The sequence below is a fragment of the Ictalurus punctatus genome, unplaced genomic scaffold, assembly GCF_001660625.3.
Source record: "Ictalurus punctatus breed USDA103 unplaced genomic scaffold, Coco_2.0 Super-Scaffold_100074, whole genome shotgun sequence".
NCBI classification, from domain to species: Eukaryota; Metazoa; Chordata; class Actinopteri; order Siluriformes; family Ictaluridae; genus Ictalurus; species Ictalurus punctatus.
The window spans coordinates 202,769-229,794 of NW_026521093.1; the positions used below are offsets into that span (position 1 = coordinate 202,769).

Genomic DNA, 27,026 nt, shown 5'->3' on the forward strand with positions numbered 1-27,026 from the left:
ACGGAGTTTTAATTCCTCAAACACAGACAAAATAACCAGCTTTCATGTTTAAACTGCATCAAATCTAACTGTAAAACTGTCAGAAATAAATTAATTTGGAGATGACTAGTTCGGTGTAATAACTCAACTGATCAGGAGATACCCGCTGCAGCTTTTTCTTCTTCTGATTTCTACTGGTCGGAGACGCAGCTGTTAGGCGCGTTACCGCCACCGCGTGGACTGAAGGATATAGTTCCAGGTTGGAGGAGGTCTATCCTAACAAACTTACACCAGTAATTTCCACTCATGGTTTTATTAGATCCTATTTATTATTCCAGTGGAGTTTATGACTTCTTCATGAATGCCAGCAGTGAGTCGTTCACTGTGTCTTACCCAGATATACTGAGTAAACTACTGAGTCACCACAACCTCAATCGCTAAATGTTTAACAGCACCAAAGCTTTCAATTCTGGTGACTTTGGGAGTATTTATTTATTTATTTATTTATTTATTTATATGATCATATAATGAAACAAACATTAACATACGCATGTGCTGCACAACATTTCATTGGTTTAATTTTACATTTTAATATACTGTAATGCGCTTTGCTAAATTTTGCTACGTAAACTTTTTTAGGTATTAAAACTGGTTACTGTTTGATTGATGACAAACTCCATATTTTTATACCTTGGAGCTCTGTGTTACCATGGTAATTTATAAACAATTACTAACAACATTAACTTCATTAATGCAAGTTTACATTTTATTTGATACTTGGCCATTGTTATGTCCTCAGTTGTATTTCTGTTTGTACTATGTTCCATTCATGTGTCTATGTCGGGGGAGGCATGGGTGTCTTGTTTCCTCCTCTTTTAAGCCCAGTCCACTGCAAGCCGTCATGTTCCGGCTTGCCATTGGACGATCACATCTCGTACACGCCTGCTCCCGCCTCGTGTTTTGGGATGAGTTGGTTTGTACATTTCTGGATGTGTACTTAAGCCTCGTCAGTCTCCATCCCTGGGGCAGATCGGTTCTGTTGCTTTGTACAGCAGATATTTGGTTACGTGTGTTGATTTCTCCTGTGTATGACCTTCTCCCTGTTCTTGACTTTGTTTCTGCTCTGCCCCTTTAAGTTTAATGATTCAGCTCCCAAACTGCTGGAAATGTGGGACGGGTTCTAACTCTTCACCAAGACTGCTTTATCCTGGAGAAGAGGTTTGAGGTGAGACTCCTGTCATACGCCGTCCTGGTGAGTTTATTATACTTAATGCTGTAAGACAGACAAGAACATCAGTGTAAACACACAACATCAGCATAAACACACACAAACACACACACACACATTATTCAGTATGACACAGTAGAGTAAAGAGACAGTAAGTCAGTAACTCACTGTAGTGTCTCCAGGTTACAGTGTGGATCCTTCAGTAGATCAGAGAGCAGCTTCTCTCCTGATTTTCCTGGATTATTACCGTTCAGATCCAGTTCTCTCAGGTGTGATGAGGAGTTTGACCTCAGAGTAAAAGCCAGAGCAGCACAACCTTCATCTGTAATAGTGCAGTCACACATCCTGCAAGAAAGAAAACCTTCTCACACTTAACACACTCAGTTTTAGCTCTGAAAACATCAACTACACAAAATCTTTATATACACAACATTTACTCTCCATCTCACACACACAACAATGACAATATATCACATCACTACAATTACAATCACCACCGAGGGAAACTGTGTGTGTGTGTGTGTGTGTGTGTGTGTGTGTGTGTGTGTGTGTGTGTGTGTGTATGTACCTCAGTATCTCCAGTGTGAGTGTGTGTGAGTGCGTGTGTACTTCAGTATCTCCAGTGTACAGTGTGTGTGTGTGTGTGTGTGTGTGTGTGAGTACCTCAGTATCTCCAGTGTACAGTGTGTGTGTGTGTGTGTGTGTGTATGTGTACCTCAGTATCTCCTGTGTGTGTGTGTACCTCAGTGTGTGTGTGTGAGTGAGTACCTCAGTATCTCCAGTGTACAGAGTGAGTGAGTGTGAGTGTGAGTGTGTGTGTGTGTGTGTCTCAGTATCTCCAGTGTACAGTGTGGATTCTCCAGTCCAGCAGAGAGCAGCTTCACTCCTGAATCCTGCAGGTTACTGACACTCAGGTTCAGTTCTCTCGGTCTGGAGGAGTTTGATCTGAGAACTGAGGACAGAACTCTACAGCTTTCCTGTGTCAGATTACACCCACACAGCCTGGAAGAGAAATGATGAAGTGTTAGATTTATTTATCCGATTGTGAAATGAGGAGTTTCCATCAGGTGGGAAATAAAGTGTTTACCTGAACACAAGGTACTAATGCCAGGATAAAAATATAAAATTAACAGTCTGTGTATAAACAATAAACTAGTATTGTCATGTTATTAAAGTAAATGTGTGTGTAATGTACACTGATCTACACGCTGTAGAAATACATGTACTTTGTTCTGATGTGAGAAGTGAATGAATGTTTATGAATTTATTCAAAAAGTGTGTGTAGGAGCGTTTCCACAGGAACTCTTTAATGTGTAAAGTTAATTACACAACTAACTACAGTAAGATTCACAACATATCAGTCGCTCAGCCGAAACGAGGAGCTTGTCATAAAAGTCGGTTTGCAGAAAAACGGCAGTATAGATGAAAATCTCGATTAGCGGCAGTTTAGTTTATAATATAAACTATAATATAAGCTGAGACTTATTACTGTTGCTCGGATCAATATGGCGGCGACGCTGACCTGCGATCCAGCGGCCAATGCGGAGTCTATGTCTGTCTATGAACACAACAGCCATGAATCACAGTGGAGTGACATCAACTCCCCTCTTCGATTGATTGGCTAGAGGAGGAGCTGTAGTGGACCAATGGTGACGCTAAACCCCACCCTGATTTACATGAAACTCCAACTACAACATTTGGAAAAGCGAGCGGAGACTGTGGAAACAAGCGCGAAGGGAAAATCAGCATAAGCGTTCAGAAAAAGAAAACATGAGCAGAAAATGTCAGCGAGCACAAAAACACAGTAATATCACCAAGGAAACATGATTTTGTGTGATTCAGAAGACTTTGAATTCATGGCTCAGTTTTGTGTGATATAATTTCACGTGTTTTTAAATGTTTGAATCACAATTATTATTTTTCGATCCGTGACCGCAAAACTTTTGATGGAAAATTAATCCCATACTTTTGGACTCAGACTTGGGCTTGTGCTCCAAAAATCCCTGAAATCATTTCACACCAGACTGCTGTGTGAACGCAGGTCAATACAAAGCAGGATTTACTAAATACTTTATTCTCAAGAACGGATCAGTACCAACTGTTCGTGATCCAGCTTCATATCCAGAAGACGTAAGTATCGCACTTTATATTTTGTGAGTGTTTGTAAATCACCTTTCCGAATGAGCTTGTTAGCAGATTCCACGGCTAATGTAGTACCCGAAACAGGAGCTGTTCTCTTCCGGAAAGGGGGCGGGGCACAGCAGCTCATTTGCATTTAAAGAGACACACACAGGAAAACAGCGTGTTTTTGATTCCTTTGCATTGTGAAGCACTTTGAGCTGCATTTTATGTATGAAAAGTGCTATATAAATAAAGTTATTATTATTATAATCTGTGTGTGTGTGTGTACCTCAGTATCTCCAGTGTACAGTGAGTGTGAGTGTGTACCTCAGTATCTCCAGTGTACAGTGTGTGTGTGTACCTCAGTATCTCCAGTGTACAGAGTGTGTGTGTGTGTGTGTGTGTGTGTACCTCAGTATCTCCAGTGTACAGTGTGGATTCTCCAGTCCAGCAGAGAGCAGCTTCACTCCTGAATCCTGCAGGTTATTGTCACTCAGGTCTAGTTCTCTCAGTCTGGAGTTTGATCTGAGAACTGAGGACAGAACTCTACAGCTTTCCTCTGTCAGATCACACCAACACAGCCTGGAAGAGAAATGATGAAATATCAGAACACTGACCTCAAACACACACACAGCCATAACACACTTACTCTTTATCATGTAACAGAAATGTGAGTGTGTTTCTCTCACACACACAAATCAGAGGACAGGACACCACATCACCATTATTATTATTATTATTATTATTATTATTATTATTACTATTATTATTATTGAAATGAAATCAGAAGGGTTTTTGTTTGAATAATGGAAACCATTTTTAAGAGAATTACATGTTAAAAAAAATAAAAAATCTGTGTGTGTGAGTGAGAGAGTGTGTGTGAGTGAGTGTGTGTGTAAGTGTGTGTGTGTGGAGTAAGTTGACGAGTTAGTTTGCTAACTGGAAATCCGTCTCACACAGTGCATGCATTATTTATTTGTTTGTTTGTTTGTTTGTTTGTTTATGGTAAATATTCACACATTTTTTGTTAGGGATTAAAGTTATAAACAGGACGTATCCCTTGCTCTGCACAGAGGGATAATTATGATGTTTTTGCTAACTGGAAATCCGTCCTCGAGGACAATCCTCTTTCATCCTGTAAACTAATCCCACACCAGATCCAATCTAAAGAGAAAGTCTGATCGGTCCAAACCAAACAAGGTCGGTGTGAAAGTGAAAAAGCACAGAAGAGTTTTAATCAAGTTCTATTGTAAGTGTGTAGTGAGCTAGAAGACATGTATGTGTTACTGAACATCAGGTGTTTTTCTGTATCTCTGTATATCCTGTGTAAACTGAGTTAGAAGAACCATGTGTGTTTTGTCTAAAGCAGCTTTATTCTGGCAATAAATGAGCAATTAGACATTCACCAGAACTGTGTTTCCAATCAAAGCCCTTTAAGCTTCAATACTAGTGTCACAATAACAGATCAGACTTCCAGGATGAAGTGTACCAGGCTGGGACTAAAGCCAGAAGGTCATTAAGGTATAAGGGGGAAATTTGGGACAGGGTAAAAATTATGTACCCTGTATAATAGTGCCAAATGTCCTGGCATGTTGAATTACATAACCTGAACAAAAACTTATCGCAATAACAATACTTGAATTTTTCTGCCCAGCAATTTGACACAAATCGGATAAAAAAACACCGCAATATCAGTGCTTGAATTAGTTTCCTCTGCAATTCATCCTCACAAATTCAAGCTGAAAAAATCCGGGTCTTCAAATTCGGGTCTTCACATCCAGGTCTCACAGGAAGAGCAGTGGATTGCCAATAGTATTATTACACGCTGCTCAGAACCGGCCCAACGCGTTGGTGGTTGTGGTGTGGATTGTACTTCCATACCGATAGTGAAACAGAAGATGAAGATATTACACTATCGGCATTCCATAAGATATTATACTATCGGCAATCCACTGCTCTTCCTGTGAGACCCGGATGTGAAGACCTGAATTTGAAGGCCTGAATTTTTGCAGCTTGAATTTGTGAGGATGAATTGCAGACGAAACTAATTCAAGATATTGAATTAGATACTGCTTCAGAAAAGTATATAAAGACATGTTTGTGTGTGTATAATTCAGACTTTCTGCAGACTGTCTCACTTTGTTGTTTCAATAAAGTTTGATGACCTTTGGCATCTACAAACCCTCTGTCTCTGAAGTGTTTAACTTAGGTTGGAAAGATTGTTTTCCACGACACTCTCATGTGTGTTCCTCAGTGGAGATTGGGTGGTGTGATACTCTGATACACATCATAGGACCAGAAAATAGAATAATCAATCATGTCTATTGATAGATATTTTCCTATATCCTCTAGAACACCAATGTCACATGTTGTATTCATATTGTTCCCATGGTGACAGAGTTCTGTTTTTCTTCTTCTCGTTTGTGAAGTTCTGTTCAATGTCACTTTCAAATGAAAGGAGAAAAGAAAAAGTGCCTTTCACTGGTGTTTAGTTCACAAAATGATCAAAAAGCAGTGATGAATACATGCAGTTATTCTGTAGAGATCATTTCTTCATCAGTTTTAGAGAAAAGGTAATAAATGGTGATAGAAGGTTTTGTCCACATGGCCCCACCCTCAGTGCAAACGTAACGTGTTGGTGTAAAAAGTGAAACTCTTCTGTAACAGTACCAGAGGTTTGTTTAAAGATGATTAGAGTAATTATTAACCAGCCTTTAATCCAAACTGTGCAGTTCAGTGTTACATTAAAATAATAAACCATGCAGTAATACATTTATAAATAAAAATACTCACACAGCTCTTCTGGAGGCTTTGACCACTGGCAGCAGCTTCAGAAGACATTCCTCTGATGGGTAATATTTACTCAAATCAAATACATCCAGCTCCTGATCTGAGTTCAGTAACACAAACACCAGAGCTGACCACTGAGCAGGAGAGAGTCTGGTTCCCCTGAGACGACTGAGACCTCCTCTGTTCAGGTAAGTCTGTACTTCCTGCACTAGAGAATGATCATTCAGTTCATTCAGACAGTGGAACAGATTGATGGATTTCTCTGGAGATGGATTCTCCCTGATCTTCTCCTTGATGTACTCGACTGTTTCCTGTTTGCTGTGAGAGCTGCTTCCTGTCTGTGGCATTAACCCTCGTAAGAGACTCTGATTGGACTCCAGTGAGAGACCCCGAAGGAAGTGGAGGAACAGGTCCAGGTGTCCGTTCTCACTCTGTAAGGCCTTGTCCACTGCACTCTTGAGGAGATCAGACATGACATGAGATCTCAGACATGAGATCTTCTGACTTGGTGAGAAGATCAGACAGATTAGTGGTTGGTTGTTCTGTTACATTTCTGCTGATGAAGGAGAGAAATGTGTATAAAACAGCCAGAAACTCCTGAACACTCAGATGTACAAAGCTGAACACCTTCCCCAGGTGAAGTCCAAACTCCTCTCTGAAGGTTTGGGTACACACTCCTGAGTACACTGACACTTCTCTCACATCAATGCCACACTCTCTCAGGTCTTCCTCATAGAAGATCAGGTTTCCTGTCTCCAGCTGTTGGAAAGCCAGATTTCCCAGTGCCAGGATACTCTCTCTGGTCTGCTGAGGATCAGGGTCACATTTCTGATGGTACTTTTGGTCCTTGTGTTTGATCTGAAAGATCAGGAAGTGTGTGAACATTTGAGTCAGAGTCTTGGGGGATCTCTCTACTCACTGCTTCACCCAACATTCTCTCTAGAACAGTGGTTGAGATCCAGCAGAAGACTGGGATGTGGCACATGATGTAGAGCCTTCTTGAAGACTTCATGTGTGAGATGATTTTATTGGCCAGGCTCTGATCACTGATCCTCTTCCTGAAGTACTCCTCTTTCTGAGGATCACTGAACCCTCGTACCTCTGTTACCTGGTCTACACACTCAGGAGGGATCTGATTGGCTGCTCCTGGTCGAGAGGTTATCCAGAGGAGAGCAGAGGGAAGCAGATTCCCCTTGATGAGGTTCGTCAGCAGCACATCCACTGAGGCTGACTCTGTCACGTCACACAATCTCTCATTCTTCTGGAAATTTAGAGGAAGTCGACACTCATCCAGACCATCAAAGATCAACACCACTGTGCAGGAGTCTATTAATTGTAGTTTTCTCATTTCAGGGAAAAAGTGATGAAGAAGATCCATCAGACTGAGATGTTTCTGCTTCATCAGATTCAGCTCTCTAAAGGGAAGTGGAAACATGAAGGTGACGTCCTGATTTGCTTTTCCTTCAGCCCAGTCCAGAATGAACTTCTGCACAAAGACTGTTTTTCCAATTCCAGCAACTCCTTTAGTCAGCACTCTTCAGATGGACTTGTCTTTAAAGAGATCATTACATTTGATGGGTGTCTCCTGTGTTGCTGGTCTCCTGGACGCTGTCTCAACCTGTCTCACCTCATGTTCATTATTGACGTCTCCACTCCAACCCTCTGTGATGTAGAGCTCTGTGTAGATCTCATTCAGAAGTGCTGAGCTTCCATGCTGTGAGATTCCTTCATTAATTCTTCTAAACTTCTCTCTCAGGCTGGATTTCAGCTTTGGCTGATACACAGAGGCCACAGACTCTAATAAAAAAAGTAATAACATGTTTTAATGTAAAATCACTGAACACAGGATTAAACGTAAAATTCAAATGCTGCTGTTCATTCCTGAGTCATGTACTAAATATTCCTGAAGGAACAGGACCATTGTACAGAGTAACCACAAGCTGGACCATGAACAGAACAGAAAAGCAGCAGATGTACATGATACTAAACTCGAACTTCAAACTAAAAATGTTCCTATCTAAAACTATTTCCTCTCTCTAAAGTGAACCTGATGGAATAAAACCATGACTCAGAGCTCTTACTGTTGTGCAGTGTGTTAGCGAAATCTGTGTGGTTCATGTTCTTCAGGACGTGCAGTGTGATCTTCAGCGCTCCGTCTCTGACACTGTGCAGATCCTCCTCATCCTCCACCTCCCTCTCAGTGCATGCTGGGTAATCTGGACTCAGGAGCTTCCTAAACCTCTTCAGCTCATTCTTTATCAGAGTGATGACTTTGTGTTCCAGCTCCTGGTTAGAAACACACAGGAACACATCTAAATATTATAATGTTACATACTGAGAGATGCTTTTATTTTATGAAAAGAATAAAAGTCTCTTTCTATTACCACAGTTACAGCTGAAATTCTGCCTGATTACTCATAATGCTGCTGCACATCAATAAATCTGTAAATTGTCATGATCTTAAATAAAAAACCTGCAACCTGCTCACACACAAGTTACACACATTAAAAAGACACACACCTTGAATATGGAGTTCAACTGATTTCTGCTGAGGTTTGATTTCTTCTGTTGTGGTCTGTGAAGAAATAAAACACATGATGTAATATAGACTATATGTATTCATAGCTGCACAACACACACTAATAAATACAGAGACAGATATTTAACACTATCCTCTTAACACAATACACTGATTTCAGGATTTCTCACTGACACTAACATGTTTATGAATAAAATAGTGATCTAGTCATTAATGTCCCAGGTGTAAATGTTGTTGTGTAGCACCACAGACCCTCCAGCTCAGGGTCTGCAGGCTGAACTGAACTCTTAAAGCAGTTTTCCTCACTGCCAGTCCGAGAGCTGCAGCACTGCACAGTTTAGTGTTTTACTGCTTCAACACCTGATAAAGATCATGAAGGGCTTCAGAATGAGACCAGTGAGTTTGATCAGGTGGAACACTGCTGTAAAACACCTCACTGTACTGACCTCACATCAGGAGAACTGGCTCCGTCTCTGAAGTGACGTGGATGATCCATTGACCGGTCACTCTTTAAGGACACACAGCTGGGTTCTGGTGAGTCTGATCTCTTTCTCTTCATCATTCTAGAATTAAACAGAAATATCAGCAATAATTAATACTCTGCTGTCTCAGCACTGTTACACAATGTGTTCATCATTAAACACCAATAATTCCATCTTTTTAATTCAGCTCCAGTCTGCACACTTATTCAAACAGGAGACACGCCTCATACCTCAGCAATTACACTGATGTCAGGAGTCCCAATCACAGATAACTGACTCAGCTGGGTCTTAAAGCCTGTAGAGTTCACTGACTCAAATCTACGCTGCTCTTCTCCTCCACATTACATAGTCCTTTTTACTCTTCTCTCAGTGAAGGATTTCTCTAAACTGTTCTTAGATCAGATCGGTGATATATTCACTGATATTAAACACCTTAAACCAAAGTTTAGTTCCTCTGTTAACTAGTGAGTGTTTAGAGATACAGATCTGTCCCATGAGATGGTGTGTATTTATTGCTGGTGAATGGAAAAGTAACTCACTTCTTGTCTTTCTTTAAGTCCTGTTTTCCAGACACACTCATGTTGAAGGTCATGTCTCCTTCTCCAGATTACAGCAGGACACACGTTTACTTCACTCCAACATCGGTGTGTTAAATCAAACCCTGTATCAGCTCAGAGTTCACTTACAGGAAATAGTCACGGTATCAAGTCATAAAACAACCTGTGTACATTCAAACTTCAGTACAAATCCACAAAACTCTTCTGCATCTAGTGTACATTCAGTGTGTTTACATATTATAGCTTTAGATGTAGATACTCACTGTGTTTTTACTCCTGAAATGGTGTATTTTCCCCAGTAGTTATATCATACACTTTCTGTCAAACTGTCAATCAAAGTGTTGTGTGTGATAATTTATGACCCTCTGTGCTTCCCTGACTGACAGGTCTGTAGGGGTGGTGAGGGGGGTAACCCTATGGAGTTTATCAGCTGGTCAATCTGGCTCCTTTGTGTCTGGGGGTGTTGTGGAGAGGTGTGTGTTGGGGGGAATAGTCCCACTCCCAACAAAAGGTGTTTATGTTAATGAGTTTGGTTTTTGGTGGGGTGAAATACGTCTGAAAAGAAATAATGTTTTTAATATGGGGATGTGTTTGTGTTACTTTGTGGCGTTATTTCGTTTGTGTAAACACATTGTTAGAAAAGCATGATGTTTGAATGTGTACATATATGAGTAGAATATTTGTTTTGTGAAATAAATGAAAACAATTGTTTATTATGTTTTTTAGGGATCCCGGTCTACCTTTGAATAAAAAGTTTAGGAGTTAAAGCGTCTTTTTTTTAAAAAAAAAAAGAAAAAGAAAAAGAAAAAAAGAATCTGTTTAAAATAATCGTTTGTATTACATACATTCTAAACACAAACCTTTAGGATGTAAAAATGATCAAAAGAGATGTTTAAAAAGAATCCGTATTACTAGGTTTCCAAAAATACACATAAAAACTTTAGGAGGTAAAAATGGTTAAAAGAGATGTTTAAAAAGAATAGCACATATTACACGACTTCTAAACAAAGATCCTTACGAGGTAAAAATGTTAAAGTGCTGGTTAAAAGAATCTCCGTAATGTTTAAACTAGGAGAGAAGTATTTTCCAGAGATGTCTTCCAGTCGCTGTGTTAAGCAGTAATGAAGTTAAACTGAGACGCCTCACTCTCGCTAAACCCCGCCCACACATACGTGTTTTCAGACATGCCTCTCTCTCATTCTAAACACACCCATTCACATGTTTTCATCGTAGCCAGTACGTTCTGTCAAAATGTCAATCACGGCGGTAGAACTAGAGGGCTAATTTATGGCCTTGTCCGTGTCAGGCCTGCGTTTCTCTAGGAGTGCTTAATTTATGGCCCTTTGTTTCTTCCTGACCAAAGAGTTTTTTTATGACTAGGGGGGTCGTGGTGTGATCCTACAGATTATGATAATGAGTGTCTGCGGGGGTGTTAATGGGTTTTAAAATAGCTTGTTAAGACATTATGGTTAAACACAGAAGACAGTCTGTAACTAACTGCTACAATGGCTACACCGAGAACTCCTAATATCTCCAGAAGACAGTTCTGCATCACGTCTATAGGAGGTGCTGATGAAAAGATTGAGGAGCTAACTTTTGCTCCAAGAAAAAAACAACACTGTATTAGTTTGTCAAAAATTCTTCGTGTGGGTGATGAGGTTGTAAAGGAGCTGTCGTTTAACCCCGAGCAGGGCGTTACCAACTCCGGAGATCCTCTCTTAAGACCGCCCTCATGCTGTGATGATTAAAACGGGGTGGCCTGTGTCACAGTTAAACACATATAACGAAGATGTCTCAAGATTCTACATACGCCTGCTACAGCAACACCCCGGAGACAGCACCGGCTGTGCCTGACGACAACGCGAGAACGCTAGAATCCACTCCGCAAACATACGACAACAAGTGGTTGGGTAATTTCTGCAAGGAATTAGGATATCACAACCTAAGTTTCCTCACAACTCCGTACGGAATCAGCGGCTCTTTAACTGGCGCCTCTGCCTACATCGGTGTTGATGACACAGACGGCTGTATTCAATCTGACGCGTTCAAGATTATAAAAGCGACAGTCGTGGTCCTTCTGGAGCATGTTATCAATAAAAAACTGAAAGATCTCTGTTTGGGGTGCGAAGTGGATCATCCGAGTCAGCTTAGACACTCTTGTCTCTTCGAACCTTACGCGCATTTCTTTGACACATACTTGAGGAACTATCGCGTGATCTGCTCAAGCCTGGGCTTAAACATTTCATCGCTCAAGCCTTGAGTCGGTTTGGTTTGAGGGTTAACCCTCAGAGAATTCAAGGATCAGTGGATGCCGTTCTACACGAGCTGCGGGACGAAGTGTACATCGTGCAAAGGCTTAACGAGGTCAGAGAGAAACTTGTGGATGTCAGCAGCGAGCAGATCGTCTACGACGCCGTGGACAGCTTGAAGGGGGTCATACCAACCGTTTGAGATGGGGAATGTGTGCAGCACTACAGTATTAGCAAAGAGTCTGCTTAAACGCCGTATTAGGTGCGAGATGTCCAGTCTGTTGTACAAATGTCTTACGGACTGTGTTGGTGTATCCGTAGCTGTAAACAGATGCGATGTTGACCCGAGACGTCTAACAAATCTCGTGAATCAGATGTGTCTTGTGCGAGGTACGGTGTGTGACTGAACTGCTTTGGTACATATGTGTATTAACGCATGCGAACCGATTTTGGTTTCTATCACAAAAATACTAGATCTTGTGACTGAATGTGGCAGACGTATTAGAATTGCAGACATTTTATGTATGTGTACGTATGTGTATGATGTGTGTGAAATTCTGCTGTCGAGAAATGACCAGACAGATGTCTGTGAAATAATCGACGCATTTATAGCGTATGTGGTTGACAAAAACACTGTGATGTGTATAAAGTTCCTACACTCCCTCAATGATGTTGTATGGTAACGTTTATGATCTTTTACTGAAATAAATACCAAGACGTTTAAGACCATCTGTGTTATTCTTTTGTGATTGTTAAAGTGTCGACATGTTAGGAGACATGACAGCAGACCTGAAAAAAGTATATTACACACCTTCAAATGCAGAGTCTTTTGGTGGTAAAAAACGTTTAAAAGACGGTGTTTTAAAGGAAACAGGGGTTCGTTTAACAGAAAACAAGTTTCGGATTGGCTTGCCGGCGAGGATGCTTACACGTTACACAGAACTGCACCGCTAAGATACAAAATAAATCGTGTTTTTCTTTATGGTATTGATATGCAGTTTCAGGCAGATCTGGTCGATATGCCTGCGTACGCCAAGGAAAACAACAGCGTTCATTTTCTGTTGACGTGCATATGCATGTTTAGTAAATATGCGTGGACTCGGGTTTTAAAAAACAAATCCGGTGTCGAGGTGTCTAAAGCTTTCCAATCTATACTGGATGAGGGCAGGGTGCCCCGTAAACTACAGACAGATAATGGGAAAGAATTTTTTAATAAACATTTCCAAAGCATGACAAAAAAGTACAACATACAACATTTTGCATCAGCTACCGATTTAAAAGCGTGCATCGTCGAGCGGTTTAATAGGACCTTAAAAGGGCGGATGTGGAGATACAAACTAACTGCTACAAACTCCAAACGCTATATCGATGTTCTACAAGACATCACGGACGGATACAACGGCAGCTATCACAGGAGCATTAAGATGAGACCTATTGATGTGTCCAAAGAAAATGAATCTGCCGTGTATAAAAACCTATATGGATCTAAAGACGGCCCCGGCGTAACCCCTAAATTCAATATAAAGTTGGCGACATTGTTAGAATTTCTAACGTAAGAGGTCCGTTCACAAAAGGTTAGAAAGAAAACTACACGCACGAGTTTTTCACTATAACAGAATGCATATCACGCGAATGTCCCGTCTATAGGTTGTGTGATTATGACGGCGACGTCATCGATGGTGTTTTTTATGAAGAGGAATTACAAAAAATATTTGTGAACAAAAACAAAACATTTAAAGTGGAAAAAATTTTAGACAAGAAGAAACAAGGTCGAAAAACAATGGTTTTGGTTAGATGGCTCGGATGGCCCTCAAAATTCGCATCGTGGATCGACCAGAAAGAATTGGTCCATGTACAGAACCCCATAAAAACAGACGAAACCTCGTAGATGGCGCACATTCATGTAAAAACCAACCATGACTGTGGGTGGTTTTTATGTAACGCTTCCCTGTAATGCCTCAAGGACCGTTTATCCGGAAAATAGTATCTGGTGTTATACAACTCGATTATCGAAAACTATCAATCTAAAAGGAGAATGGCAAGTCGGGTTAATCGAATTTGAATATCCGCTGTCGTGGTATACATTTAATGAGGAAGATGCTACGTTCATTTTCAACTATGGTGAAACAACGAAGACTGAGAATCGGGTCACCGAATATAATATTGAAGGCAATATATCAAACGCATCTTACAGGTTAAAGACTGGATATTATGGCGACGTCGTTTTTTTGATCAGGGAGATCAACGCGACTCTGACACAACGTGCGAGTCTCGGCTATGACCATGTTAAAAATAAAATTTTTCTCAAAGGCCCTCCGAAGACATCGCTGACATTTTATGGAAAGGTGGCCAATATTTTAGGATTAAAACCGGGAGTTGCTATTGAAACTACAGACCATGCTGTTGAAAGATCTGGCATGACTTATGCGCCTTTTCAGGCTGACATTAATGCGGGGTTTTACAGTATGTATATTTATACCGATATCATAGAATACCAGACCGTGGGGGATTTCTACGTGCCGCTACTGAGATGTGTACATATAGAGGGGGAGAACCACAAGAATGTTAGTGTTAGATACGACACCCCACACTACGTATCGGTTAATAAATCGTCCGTCAGTGAGATAACCATACAGGTGAAAGACGATCAAAATCGAGACGTGCGCTTCAGTTACAGGAAGGTGTGTGCCAAGCTGCATTTTAGGCCTGTGAAACAATTTGTTTAAAAAATAATCATAATGTCATATTTCAACAATCACCACACAGACCCTCTGCGTTATGTCCAATATTACCAGAATCAAGCGGGGAATGGGCTCCCCGGTTATGCAGGGGGTGGAGTTATGTATGGAGCCGGGTTAGGGGGTGTGTTTAGAGGTCTCTTTAGAATGGCCATTCCTTTGCTAAAACGCGGTTTTAGCATAGCCAAACCACATCTTAAATCAGCAGCAAAAAACATACTAAGCGATGTTGTTAGCAATACATTATCGCATACGTTTAATAATAATAACAACAACAACAATAATAACACTCAAGATGGATCCGGACTAATGGTGATGGCTCGCAGAAGAGCATCTAATCCGCCAGGGGCTCGGAGGAGTGGCCAAACGACGAAGAAAAGAAAACATAACACCAAGAAATCGTCAGTTGTAAAAAGACCAAAGCAAAAAGACCAAAGACCTGTGTTAAAACAATATTTTAGAACATGTCTTTACTACACAATATGTCAGAAGAATGTTTAAAAACAGAGCTGGACCTATTCACAGTACCATTAACACAAACCGTTATTGAAAAAAATACATATATATAAGTACCACCGTTGTCAGCAGTATCAGAAAAATCGCCTCTGGAGTTTTTTATAGCGGGGACTGGAGAGGATTATGCGGACCTAAACAACACCCTGGTTTTTTTGCGTCTCAAAATCACTAATGCAGACGGCACAGACATAGCAGACGGAGCCCCCGGTGGGACTTATTAACTATGCCGGATCTACGATATTTTCACAAGTGGACGTGTCGCTTGGAGACCGTCTCATATCACAAAGTTCCAACACATATCCTTATCGATGCATAATAGAGTGTCTCACCAATTATAGTAAAGACGCTCTTGAAATGCTGTTCTTAGCGGGGCTCTTTTACAAAGACACTGCCGGTCACATGGACGTAACGGACCCCGCTGGTGGTAATAGAGGTTTGACCAAACGAGCTGCATTTACCAACGCCAGCAACGTTGTTGAACTACTGGCCCCCATTCACAGTGACATATTCTTTCAAGAAAAACTAATGCTTAACGGCGTGCACATTAAAATTCGCATGTCGAGGGCGAAAGATGAATTCTGTTTGATGAGGAGCGACGCTGTGGCCTATAAACTAAACATCGTGTCAGCTTCACTGTTTGTGAAAAAAGTGTCGGTATCACCAGGTGTGAGATTGGGGCACGCGCAAGCATTGCTCTCGACGCCAGCCAAATACCCCATCTACAGGGTGTGTGTGAAAAACTTCTCAATCCCTGTAGGCTCACGTGTTTGTAATCAAGAAAACTTGTTCTTAGGAACTCTACCAAAATCCGTTGTTCTGGCTATTCAATTCAATTCAGTTTTATTTGTATAGCGCTTTTTACAATAGACATTGTCTCAGAGCAGCTTTACAGAAATATCAACATGGTATACAGATATTAAAGGTGCGAATTTATCCCAACTGAGCAAGCCACTGAGTGGCGATGGTGGCAAGGAAAAACTCCCTAAGATGTTTTAAGAGGAAGAAACCTTGAGAGGAACCCGACTCAGAAGGGAACCCATCCTCATCTGGGTGACAACAGATAGTGTGAAAAAGTTCATTATGGATTTATATGAAGTCTGTATGGCGTTAAGAGCGGCCGTAGTCCCAGCAGTCTGGAATTAAAGAAGATTTGAGCTCCATCCAGAGGCAGAAAGGATCTGGATCTCTAGTATCTCCATAAATTCGTGTGGGGCTCGGCGAAAGGAGAGAGGGAGAAAAAAGATAATTATGACTGCGAAGTAGTACAACAGAATATAGTCAGGGTAGGCTTGAGTAAACAAATATGTTTTAAGCTTAGACTTAAATACTGAGACTGTGTCTGAGTCCCGAACAGTAATAGGAAGACTGTTCCATAACTGTGGGGCTCTATAAGAGAAAGCTCTTCCCCCTGCTGTAGCCTTCACTATTCGAGGTACCGTCAGATAGCCTGCATCTTTTGATCTAAGTAGGCGTGGCGGATCATATAAAACCAAAAGGTCGCTTAGATATTGTGGCGCGAGACCATTTAGTGCTTTATAGGTTAATAAAAGTATTTTATAATTAATGCGAGATTTTACTGGGAGCCAATGCAGTATTGATAATATCGGTGTGATTTGGTCGTATCTTCTAGTTCTAGTTAGGACTCTAGCAGCTGCATTCTGGACTAACTGGAGCTTATTTATATTCCTACTGGAACATCCAGACAGTAAGGCATTACAGTAATCTAATCTAGAGGTGACAAATGCATGAACTAGTATTTCCGCATCATGTAGTGACAATATGTTTCTTATTTTAGAAATATTTCTGAGATGAAAGAAGGCTATCCTAGTAATATTATCTTCATGAGCATCAAATGATAGGCTGGAGTCAATAATCACTCCAAGGTCTTTAACTGCTGCACATGATGAAACAGAAAGACCATCCAGAGTAACCATGTGATCAGAAAGAATACTTCTAGCTACACGTGGGCCTAATAAAAGTATTTCTGTTTTATCAGAATTGAGTAGAAGGAAGTTAATTAACATCCAATGTCTAATGTCCTTTACACAATCCTCAACTTTACTAAGCTTCTGTCTGTCCTCTGGCTTCGCTGAAACATACAACTGTGTATCATCAGCATAACAGTGGAAGCTAATTCCATGTTTACGAATAATTTGACCTAGGGGTAGCATATATAAAGTAAAGAGCAGTGGGCCTAAAACAGAACCCTGTGGAACTCCAAAAGTAACCTCAGTACGCATGGAGAATTCACCATTTACATCTACGAACTGATAACGATCGGTCAGATAAGACCTGAGCCAGGAGAGGACTGTTCCCTTAATACCAACAACATTTTCTAATCTATTAAGTAGAATAGTGTGATCTATAGTATCAAAAGCTGCACTAAGGTCGAGTAACACAAGCAGCGAGACACAACCCTGATCGTAAGTCAGTAGAAGGTCATTTACTACTTTAACTAACGCTGTCTCTGTGCTATGATGAGGTCTAAATCCTGACTGATACATTTCATGAATGTTATTCCTATCTAAGTACGAGCATAACTGCTTTGCTACAACCTTTTCTAAAATCTTAGAGATGAAGGGGAGATTTGATATTGGTCTATAGTTAGACAATTGAGACGGGTCAAGATCAGGTTTTTTAATCAAGGGTTTAATAACTGCTAATTTAAGTGATTTAGGTGAATAGCCAGTGCTTAGGGAAGAATTGATTATATTTAGAAGTGGTTCAATTACTCATGGACCAATCTGTTTAAACAAACATGTAGGTACGGGATCTAGTATGCAAGTTGATGAATTGGCTGAAGAGATTAATGTAGCTAGTTCGGTCTCTCTAAGCGGAGCAAAACACTCTAAACATTGATCTGATATTGCTATATTGTCATGTAATGGGTTTGTTACAGTACTGTCCGGTTTTAATTTAATGGCCTGTATTTCACGTCTAATATTTTCAACCTTATCATTGAAAAATTTCATGAAATCTTCACTGCTATGTAATGATTGAGTGTTTCTCTCTGTAGTGGTTTTATTCCTAGTTAATTTTGCTACTGTGTTGAAAAGGAATCTAGAATTGTTTTTGTTGTCTCCTATTAAGGTGGAGAAATAGATTTTTCTAGCATCGCCAAGAGATTTCCTATATTTCAGTAGGCTCTCCTTCCATGCTGTTTGAAATATCACCAGTTTGGTTTGACGCCATTTACGTTCTAATTGTCGAGTTGTCTGTTTTAAGGTTCGCGTTTGATCGTTACACCAGGGTGCTAATTTTTTTTCTCTAATTATTTTCCTTTTGAGTGGAGCCACTCTATCTAGCGTGTAGTGGAGTGTTGACTTCAAGCTTTCAGTCGCCTGATCGAGCTCTGTGTGATCTGACGGTGATCCAAATCTAATTGATGTTTCTGCGAGGTTATTTATGAAGCTCGCTGCAGTAGCTGATGTGTAGGTACGTTTTACGCGGTAGCGAGACGAGGTGGAAATATTATGATCAATACGTATTATGAACGAGATAAGATAATGGTCTGAGACAACTTCAGACTGCGGAAAAATGATAATATTTTCTATACTTAGTCCGTATGTTAGTATGAGGTCAAGAGTGTGACCACCATTATGAGTAGGCCCGATTACGTTCTGATTAATCCCTACTGAATCTAAGATGGACACAACCGCTATTCTTAGAGGGTCTTCCAGGTTATCAAAATGAATATTAAAGTCTCCGACGATTAATGCTTTATCTACAGACACAACCAGGTTTGAGACAAAGTCTGCAAATTCACTAAGAAATTCAGTATATGGCCCTGGGGGTCTGTAAATAATAATTAGAGGAATTGACTTATTTTTTGTGGCTACATAACTTATACTGGTATAAAGAATTTCAAAAGAATTAAATTTATGCTTAGGTTTTTGTGTGACGACTAGATTTTTACTATGGATGAGTCCAACACCTCCTCTACCAGTTGAACGAGGCTGATGTACATAACTGTATCCAGGAGGACTGGCTTCATTTAATGCTATGTACTCGTTTGGTTTAATCCAAGTTTCTGTTAAACACATTAAATTACATTCCTGATCAGTAATGATGCCGTTAACAATAAGAGCCTTAGACGCAAGAGATCTAATGTTTAATAGTCCTAGCCTCAGATCAAAAGTGCTGGCTGTGCATTCAATATGATTTAATTTTATGTTAATTAGGTTACGAAGATAGACTTTCCGAGATTTTCTATATATTTGTATAGCTCGGGGAACAGACACAGTCTCTATAGTATGTATTACCTTTGCCGGATTTTTAGTTGAACATTGATTATACTGAATGTTCTTATTATTGGAAGATGTACTTACGGTAGGCAGTCACTTGGAGTGTAGCGCCTTGGAAATGTTGTCTGAAAGCAGTTCCGCTCCAAGGCTGCTGGGGTGCAGGCCATCAGGACGAAACAACCTAGGACGCTCCCAGAACAGATTCCAGTTATTGACAAACACCAGATTCTGCTCATTACACCAAGAGACTAACCAATCATTTAATGCTAGAAGTCTACTGAACTTTTCTGCTCCACGTCTGTATGTGGGAAGAGGTCCAGAGACGATGATCTTCGCGGTGGGTGATCTGCCTCGTACCGTCTCGATCAGGCTGGAGAAGTCCCTCTTCAGAACCTCCGTCTGCCGCAGCCTGGTGTCGTTCGTCCCCGCGTGCAGCACAACCGCTCCAATGCGCTCGTCCTTCTTCAGGATCCCGGATACCTGCGCAGCGACATCAAGGACACAAGCACCAGAAAAACAGTGTGTGCGCACCTTACCTTTAGATGAGGCTACACGGACGTTCCGCACAATGGAGTCCCCGACGATCACAGCGTTGGGTCTGGTCTGGTGGAGAGGGGCGAAGCGGTTCCTGGTTGGAAACTCGAACACCGGAGGTGGAAAGGGTCCAGCCCACGCCTTTCGCCGCTGGTTCACCCAAGGCCCGAGGTGTGTTGGCGCCGGCGTGACGGAGACCACGGCTGGGAAAGTCCTAGGTGCACGGTCCCTGCACAGAGAAACACACGGCGTAGAGGGGCTGGGAGTGGAAATACCACGCTGTGTGCTTACCTTGGATATGTGGGCAGAGGCACAAGATGTTTCCAGCGCAGTTTGTCGCTCCAGCAGCTGGGCCTGCTTGTCGAGTAGGCCGCGGATCTGCTTCTCCACATCCTCCAGTTCCAGCCGCACCATGTGAAGCTCAAGCGAGTCCTCATCTGCACTCAAAACCGGAGAGACAGCAGACATATTTTTTTTTTTTTTTTTTTTTTTTTTAAAAAAAACAGAACAGCGGTAAGTGAGAAATGTGAAACGTAAACAAGGCTAGCGGTAGGTGATGCTAGCGGGCTACGGGCTACAAGCTAGTCGCGGATGTTTTGTAAAAAAAAAAACAAAAAAAAAAAACAAAATACAGATCAAATTTGCGACAGCGCAACGTTACGATTGTTTTATCTAAAGTGGTGTCAGTTATATTTGTATAACGTAAGGTAAATTATTTTAAAGTATAGAGATTAGAAGAAATTAATGTAATAGCGTTAGCTCGAAGGGTGCTGCTTCCTCAGTCGGCTATGGTTGATAATGATGCGTTTACAGGCTCGTATGATAAAAATCCGTTTGCCTTTAAAAACTATGACCTAGAATTTTTGGCAGTTTATCTGGACGGCCAATAGCACCCCGATAAACCTCTGCAGCCTGAATATGGAAGTGGCTCTGATGTACGCGAATTTTACCAGTTAGCGCTGGCTTCTGGAAAGCATCTTAAAAATCAACCTCTAGCTATTGATAGGGAGGATTTTCTTCATGGGTATACCCTTTATGCATTTAATCTCACGCCGGACGAAGACTGCAGTCAACACGTGTCGCTTATCAAGTCTGGGAACATTAGGCTAGAAGCACGTTTTAGACAACCTCTACCCCGAACGATCAACTTAATTGTTTATGCCATATTTGACAGCATCATCGAAGTGTCAAATCGCAGACAGATCCTGGTTGATTACTATTAATCGGCAGAATGGACACCATCCACTTACGGCTATAATGGATAAGATCTCGTGTAATACCCATTTTCTCGGCGTACTACCGTGTGACCACCTACCAAAAGCCCCCTTAAGAAAATTACCATCCATGGTGATAATCAACACGCATCCTTCAGGACTCCCGGGTGAACACTGGCTAGCCATCTACATAAACGAGGTCGGCGTGGGTTGTTTTTTTGACAGCTTTGGTAATAAACCAGATGACAATCGTTTTCCACAGAATATCAAAAACTTTCTAAACCGAAATACTAGAGTGATTCAACATTCAACAGTACAAGTCCAAGATTTTTCATCAGAGACCTGCAGGCAGCATTGTGTGTTTTTTCTCTATCATATGGTGAAGGGACATGATTATGACCGTGTGTTGAAGATGTATACCGATGATTTTATTAAAAATGACAAGATGGTGTCAGCATTTCTGAAAAAAATAAAACTAAAAAAAGGTCTTTGTAATGAAAATGTTTTCAAATGTATTCGTTGTGTTCAGACAGGTGAAATGTTTATGTCTAACACTAGATATTTTCAATAAAAACAAAGAAGAGATTTCTTCTTTTTTGACTCTTTATTATTATTATTATTATTATTATTAACATTATTATTATTATTATTATTATTATTATTATTGTTGTTGTTGTTGTTTTTGAGAGTGGGTGATTTGAATACAGGGCCATCTGAATAATTTGATTGTGCTGATGGTGTGCTCGGAAGTATTTTCTGCTTTTTACGCCTCTTAGACGAGTTGGTTATAGGCGAAGTCGATTTGTTTTTGAAAGATTTAATTGCGTGTCTGACGTAATGGTTTGGCACTGTTGAGTATGGTATGTTTAAAGTAGCAAAAGCCTCCAGAAATTCAAGCCAGTCGACAGGTCTTCGGGCATCAGAAATCTTTTGCGGAGCCGTGATGCCTTTAACTAAATCAAGCATATGTGAGCCGGGAATAGTTCTACCGTTAAACATAAACTCCCCCGAATCGTCCCAAGATGTGACATCTTTCATTTTAGACATTTTATCTAAAATGTAGCGAGCTTTTTTTACACTCCTCTGCGGAATATTCTTCAAAATATCAGCCGCTAGGTCATCTAAACCGTCGTGGTTGTTTACGCCGGGCGGCGCAGACGGCTTTTCTTTTTCAGGATGCTCAGTCTGCATAGGTGTCAATGTTAATGTGCTGTTTTCACGGTCCACTTGTCTAGCGACTGTTAAAAAGCGCTGTAAAACGTTTGTGTACAGCTTCGCTTTTTCATAACTGTCCAAGTCACAGCGGTGCAAGATATTTCTTATAGTGTTGGCTCGAATTTAGCCTATTACCCAAAAACATTTAAAACTCAACTTAGAAGCCAATACTCACATCTACCTCTGAGCCCAGTTGGAGATAGAAAAAACACACCAGCCGTGAGTGAGAAGAAGCAAGGGTCCAGCTTTATTGTTCCATTCCACCACACGAGATCCACACCGATGAGAATTCTCAAAAGTGATCCCCAATATCCTGAGCTTAAGCTCCAGTATTTATACTGTATTTACACACTAGATAACCCATAGGTTTCCAGAAAAGGCCTATTTCACTTACCCATAGAATTGAAACCAGGGGTTTTAATTTACACATAAAATCAGAACCCAGGCACTTCCAACAACCCAGGAAACAAAAACCCAGAATTTCTAGTTACCTAGGTTGTCAAAAACCAGGACTCTCATTTACCCAGGTTGTCAAAAACCAGGATTCCCATTTACCTAGGTTTTCAAAAACCAGGATTCTCATTTACCTAGGTTTTCAAAAACCAGGATTCTCAATTCCCTAGGTTAAAAAAATGACGTAAGCAAGACGACTAAACAACCGGGAGGGACCTTGGTCTTATCGTTATCTCGGGGGGGGGGGCAGCCACCCTTATAACTGGCTTTCTTCATGGTTCTCTAAAAATTAAGGCTTTCCTTGCGAGACGAGAATCTTCACCATCTGAATCATGAGTAAGTTATATTTTCCTTTTTTTTCCTGTATTTCTCGTTTATAATTTATTTTCATATTTGCACTATGTTTCTTAGTTTATATATATTTATACTACTTGAAAAGCGGTTTACTGTACTTCCAACTTTTAATATCATTACAGTTCTACTGTCCTGCATATCCTACAATTCTGCTTTTTATAGAGTTTCTCTATTACTATAAGATTCTATTAAAGTTATTCATGTGTGTTTATGTATGTTGTGTCTACTTGCCCGCCCTTGACTGCACGAGTGTGTGTGTGTGTGTTTTAGCACTCCTCAGCTCGTACACTTCTTTTTGACTTTTTTTTGACTATTACTGCTCTTAAATTGCTCGTAATTCCAATCTGTCAATGTCCGCCTAATCCCGCTTCTACGTGTCTAGGTGCCCGTTTTTCCTTCTTCTCCCTTATGTTTATTTTATGACATTTTTTATCCACAACATTTCCCCCTCTGAGGCTGTGAAGCCTCATACACTACCTTAATTAAGCGGGTATCTGTGGAGGAACTGGTTCTGCCGCACCCCATGGCCGTCCCCCGCTAGCTGTCGGAGGATTACTCTAACAAGGCCATAATCCCTGCGCCCGTCGTCCCCGTAATCCAATGGGTCCCTTACATTAACCACTTCTACGCAACACTGATCCGAACAGGAGCTGAGGAGGTTTTGTAGACCTGGTGGGAGACGTGCTAGTGTTGTGCGCCCTGGGGTCTCATAGTAGATTGGCAGCTGGAGAATGGGCCTTAGGACCCCCCTACATCCACTTTGCGCCGGACATGTGTAGATGTACTTAGCCATAACTCTTAACCCTTAACTTACTTCTCCTTTTAACTATGTATATATATATCTCATTTCGAATTTAACTACCTTGATTATACGTTTGTTTGCCTACATCGATTATAAGATTAACTGAGTTCCCCTAATCATTTATTACTACTACTACTGCCGTACGTATGAGTGGCCACTACAGTAACTAACTACTTGATCTACACGTCCCTATCTTTCTCAACTAGGCCTGTCAGCCCACAGTTTTGTATTTGTCGAGACCTGCAGGTTCTTGCTCCCCCTCAAAAACCAAACCCCAGTCTTTTGCAGTCAGGGGTGGGCGAAAAAACCTCTTATGAGGAAAAATTCCCACCCGGCCAGCACTATGTGCTCGGCAGCACCATTATACTTTTCTGTGCCTGATTGCGTCACATCACAAACATTTTATAACATTTTATAACAATACTTGACAGTCTGTTGTGTGCAGTATCTGTATCTCTCTGTATGCTGGTTGTCTTCAGCTCAAGCACTTTACGTACTGTAGAGAGCCACCCTTTGGGGAGAGGTTAGGCTAGCACGTACACCCAGGGTATGGATCTTCACATCTTCTCATCCTGTCTGCCACAGAGCAGACCCCCCGTTGACGCTTCGTACCGGACCTTCACGTGTTCCCCACCATCTCGTCATTGGAGGATTTCTAGTCCGCTGCTGCCCTGTAGTCAGCCTTCTCTCGCGGCTCCGGGACTCCCACCTCCGGGTGAACACCTCTGAACACCTCCGAACACCTCCGAACACCTCCCCCCGTTGAGGCGGTGACGCCTCACACATAACACTGATAACACTGCACTTAGCTGTGTTCCTGTGAATAGATAGCTCCATACATAATAGTTAGTGGTCTTATATATGTTTTTCGATTCATCTGCAATTACTCCAGCGGCCGTCCATCATAAGGAACAGACACAGACATGGGTCGACCCGTAAGCATTTCATGCGGTGTTAGATACATATTGCTGTTAGTCTGCATGTGATAGGTCATTAGTGCAAGAGGTAGAGCATCTACCTACCGAAATACGTTTAGTATCAGCACAAATTGTATCCAACACAAATCAGGGTATGCCAGACCTATCCCTGGTCAAGGAAAAAAAATAATAAATAATCTTGAGCACACTTCAGGTGACCCTCCATCGTTGCCTGCAAGTACAGAGATCATTTCTCTACCTTCCCCCTCGCACACTGGCTAAGATCATGGGCAGCTGTAATACATACAGCAAGAAGTGCAGTCAGAATTCAATTAAACTATTTGTTCGACAAGTGGCGTTCCAAAGGTTTTTTTTTCTTCCCTAGAACCTTATTGCATTCAAACAACTCCAAACAGACGACACAATCCATGGGCCTAAACGTCAGTATTTATATTTTTTAACAATTCTATCCTTTTGTTCTAGCCAATTGGGCAGAACAGGGTGTTCATAATGTTTCTGAAATTTCCGATCCGAAACTTTTAAGCTCAACGAAATACGAATTTCGGCTGGGCAATCGTGAGTGTTCTCAGTGACTGGCTCCACAGAATTAATTACACCACTACAACACTACAGTTGGTGAGTTAGGCACACTAACAGGTTTAAGAATTTTAGTTCGGGTGGCACATCGATTAACCCCATATGACCATATCATGTTCTTTCAAAATAGAAATGACCTGGTGTGATAAACGTAAGATCGATGTGTGAGAGAGCAATTTCCCCAATGATCCGCACTAAGAGAGCATCTCCAGCCTGGCAATCCTTGTGCCACCAAATCCATTGTTTTCAATGCATAAATTTCAGCCCTGTAAGCGCCCCATTCTCCTGAGCCGGGACCCCCCCAGCAGCACCCAACCCCTTCAGTCACATGTAAGACACAGTCTTTGTTATTGTTTGTCAGCCATAGTTCAGGTGCAAAGCACAAGTTCATTCAATGTCAGGCTTGTCCAAAGAACACCCGTATCTCAGGATGTTGTCCTTTAGTGAGCAATCAGTGATCTACTGCAGACCATACTTGATAACGTCCAGGAACATTTGTTGTGCTTTTATGGGGCGGAGGATGACCCCAAATATGTCCTGACGGCCTTGGGAGCGTGCAAGGGAGTCTATGACCACAGAGGAGTACACCGCAGGGGAGCCCACAGCCCCCGAAGGAGACGCTTCCAGGTGTACTACTGATCTAGGAATTGTTAAGGGGAGTAACGGCCTAGAGCTCTCACATGCAGTCACTTGGAAAAAGCGCTGATCAATAATAATATCATGTGGAATGGAATTACAGTTATAGGTTACAATTGGGACATCTTATATATATATATATATATATATATATATATATATATATATATATATATATATACATATATATATATATTCTATATACATCATACTACAAATAATGGTTACTGGGTGGGTTGGTTGTATCGCAAAACTTATCGCTTTTGTTATCACAGCTTGCTGTAATAATGCTAGACTAAGTGGGCATGTCCTTTCATCCTCCCTCTGAGGAGCGAAGATATTGTTTACAGGACAATAGTACTGGAAACTGGAGACAGACAACTGGGAACACACAACTGCAAAACCCATCATTAAATGTTCAATTTATGCATCAGATCTAGGCCTTAAAACAGTGAATATTTATCGTGATTTACTATACCCTGATTTTAATAAAGCAGGAAGCTATTAAAAACAATTCAAAATGAGGAGTTCAGTTTTTAACGTGTTAAGACTTGTGATGTTTACAGATCACTCAAGTTCGATATAAACACATCACAAGGCCCTGATTGTGTGGAGTCTGTATTTCTAAACTATTATTTCATCTCTTTCAATTTATCATTTTAATCTTTCATTAGACAATGGGGTTATACCAGAAATTTGGAAATCAGTTTTCTTATTTATTTATTTATTTATTTATTATATTAAATCAGGGACATCCAACTATATTAGATCATTACAATCCAATAACACGGCCTCCTCGCCTATGTCCCTTGTAGAAAGCTTTTTCAGTAAACCGTTCACATGTTATCAGTCTGCAAGAAG

At 41.0% G+C, this 27,026-nt stretch overlaps 3 protein-coding genes across 6 annotated transcripts in view; all 3 read right to left on the reverse strand.

Annotated features, from left to right (window-relative positions):
* The window catches only part of LOC108267429 (uncharacterized), a 32,007-nt gene extending 11,335 nt beyond the window's left edge, over positions 1–20,672 (reverse strand). Inside the window, exons 1-2 of one of the 3 annotated variants that reach the window (XM_053679216.1) lie at positions 19,727–20,672; positions 19,528–19,632 (exon numbers count right to left, since the gene is read on the reverse strand). In XM_053679216.1, the coding sequence (XP_053535191.1) occupies positions 19,528–19,632; positions 19,727–20,445 (824 nt within the window). In that variant the 5' untranslated portion in view covers positions 20,446–20,672. Of the gene's footprint in view, positions 1–17,895; positions 19,633–19,726 lie in introns of those variants that run through there. The other 2 variants (XM_053679215.1, XM_053679217.1) reach the window with 2 other exon arrangements.
* On the reverse strand, positions 1,905–6,517 carry LOC128630944 (ribonuclease inhibitor-like). 2 transcript variants are annotated; one of them, XR_008395159.1, is made up of 3 exons: positions 6,122–6,517; positions 3,380–3,910; positions 1,905–2,209 (listed from the first exon to the last, which is right to left on the reverse strand). XR_008395159.1 is itself a non-coding variant. In XM_053679218.1 (3 exons), exons 1-3 carry the CDS (start codon positions 6,463–6,465, stop codon positions 1,951–1,953), a joined length of 774 nt encoding a protein of 257 aa, XP_053535193.1. In that variant the 5' UTR covers positions 6,466–6,517; the 3' UTR covers positions 1,936–1,950. The 2 variants fall into 2 exon arrangements, 1 of the variants encoding a protein (XP_053535193.1); XM_053679218.1 differs by having other exon boundaries at positions 1,936–2,209; positions 3,740–3,910.
* On the reverse strand, positions 7,086–9,391 carry LOC128630945 (uncharacterized). The gene is made up of 4 exons (XM_053679219.1): positions 9,104–9,391; positions 8,639–8,693; positions 8,200–8,404; positions 7,086–7,915 (listed from the first exon to the last, which is right to left on the reverse strand). Exons 1-4 carry the CDS (start codon positions 9,217–9,219, stop codon positions 7,656–7,658), a joined length of 636 nt encoding a protein of 211 aa, XP_053535194.1. The 5' UTR covers positions 9,220–9,391; the 3' UTR covers positions 7,086–7,655.
* Positions 20,673–27,026: the final 6,354 nt, after the last annotated feature.

Coding starts and splice junctions, on each gene's coding strand:
- LOC128630945 (XM_053679219.1), bottom strand. CDS start 9,219: ATGATGAAGAGAAAGAGATCAGACTCACCAGAACCCAGCTGTGTGTCC. Junction 8,405..8,638: donor AGTTGAACTCCATATTCAAG/GTGTGTGTCTTT, acceptor GTTTCTAACCAG/GAGCTGGAACACAAAGTCAT. Junction 7,916..8,199: donor CGCTAACACACTGCACAACA/GTAAGAGCTCTG, acceptor TTTTTTTATTAG/AGTCTGTGGCCTCTGTGTAT.
- LOC128630944 (XM_053679218.1), bottom strand. CDS start 6,465: ATGCCACAGACAGGAAGCAGCTCTCACAGCAAACAGGAAACAGTCGAG. Junction 3,911..6,121: donor AAAGCCTCCAGAAGAGCTGT/GTGAGTATTTTT, acceptor TTTCTCTTCCAG/GCTGTGTTGGTGTGATCTGA. Junction 2,210..3,739: donor TGTACACTGGAGATACTGAG/GTACACACACAC, acceptor TTTCTCTTCCAG/GCTGTGTGGGTGTAATCTGA.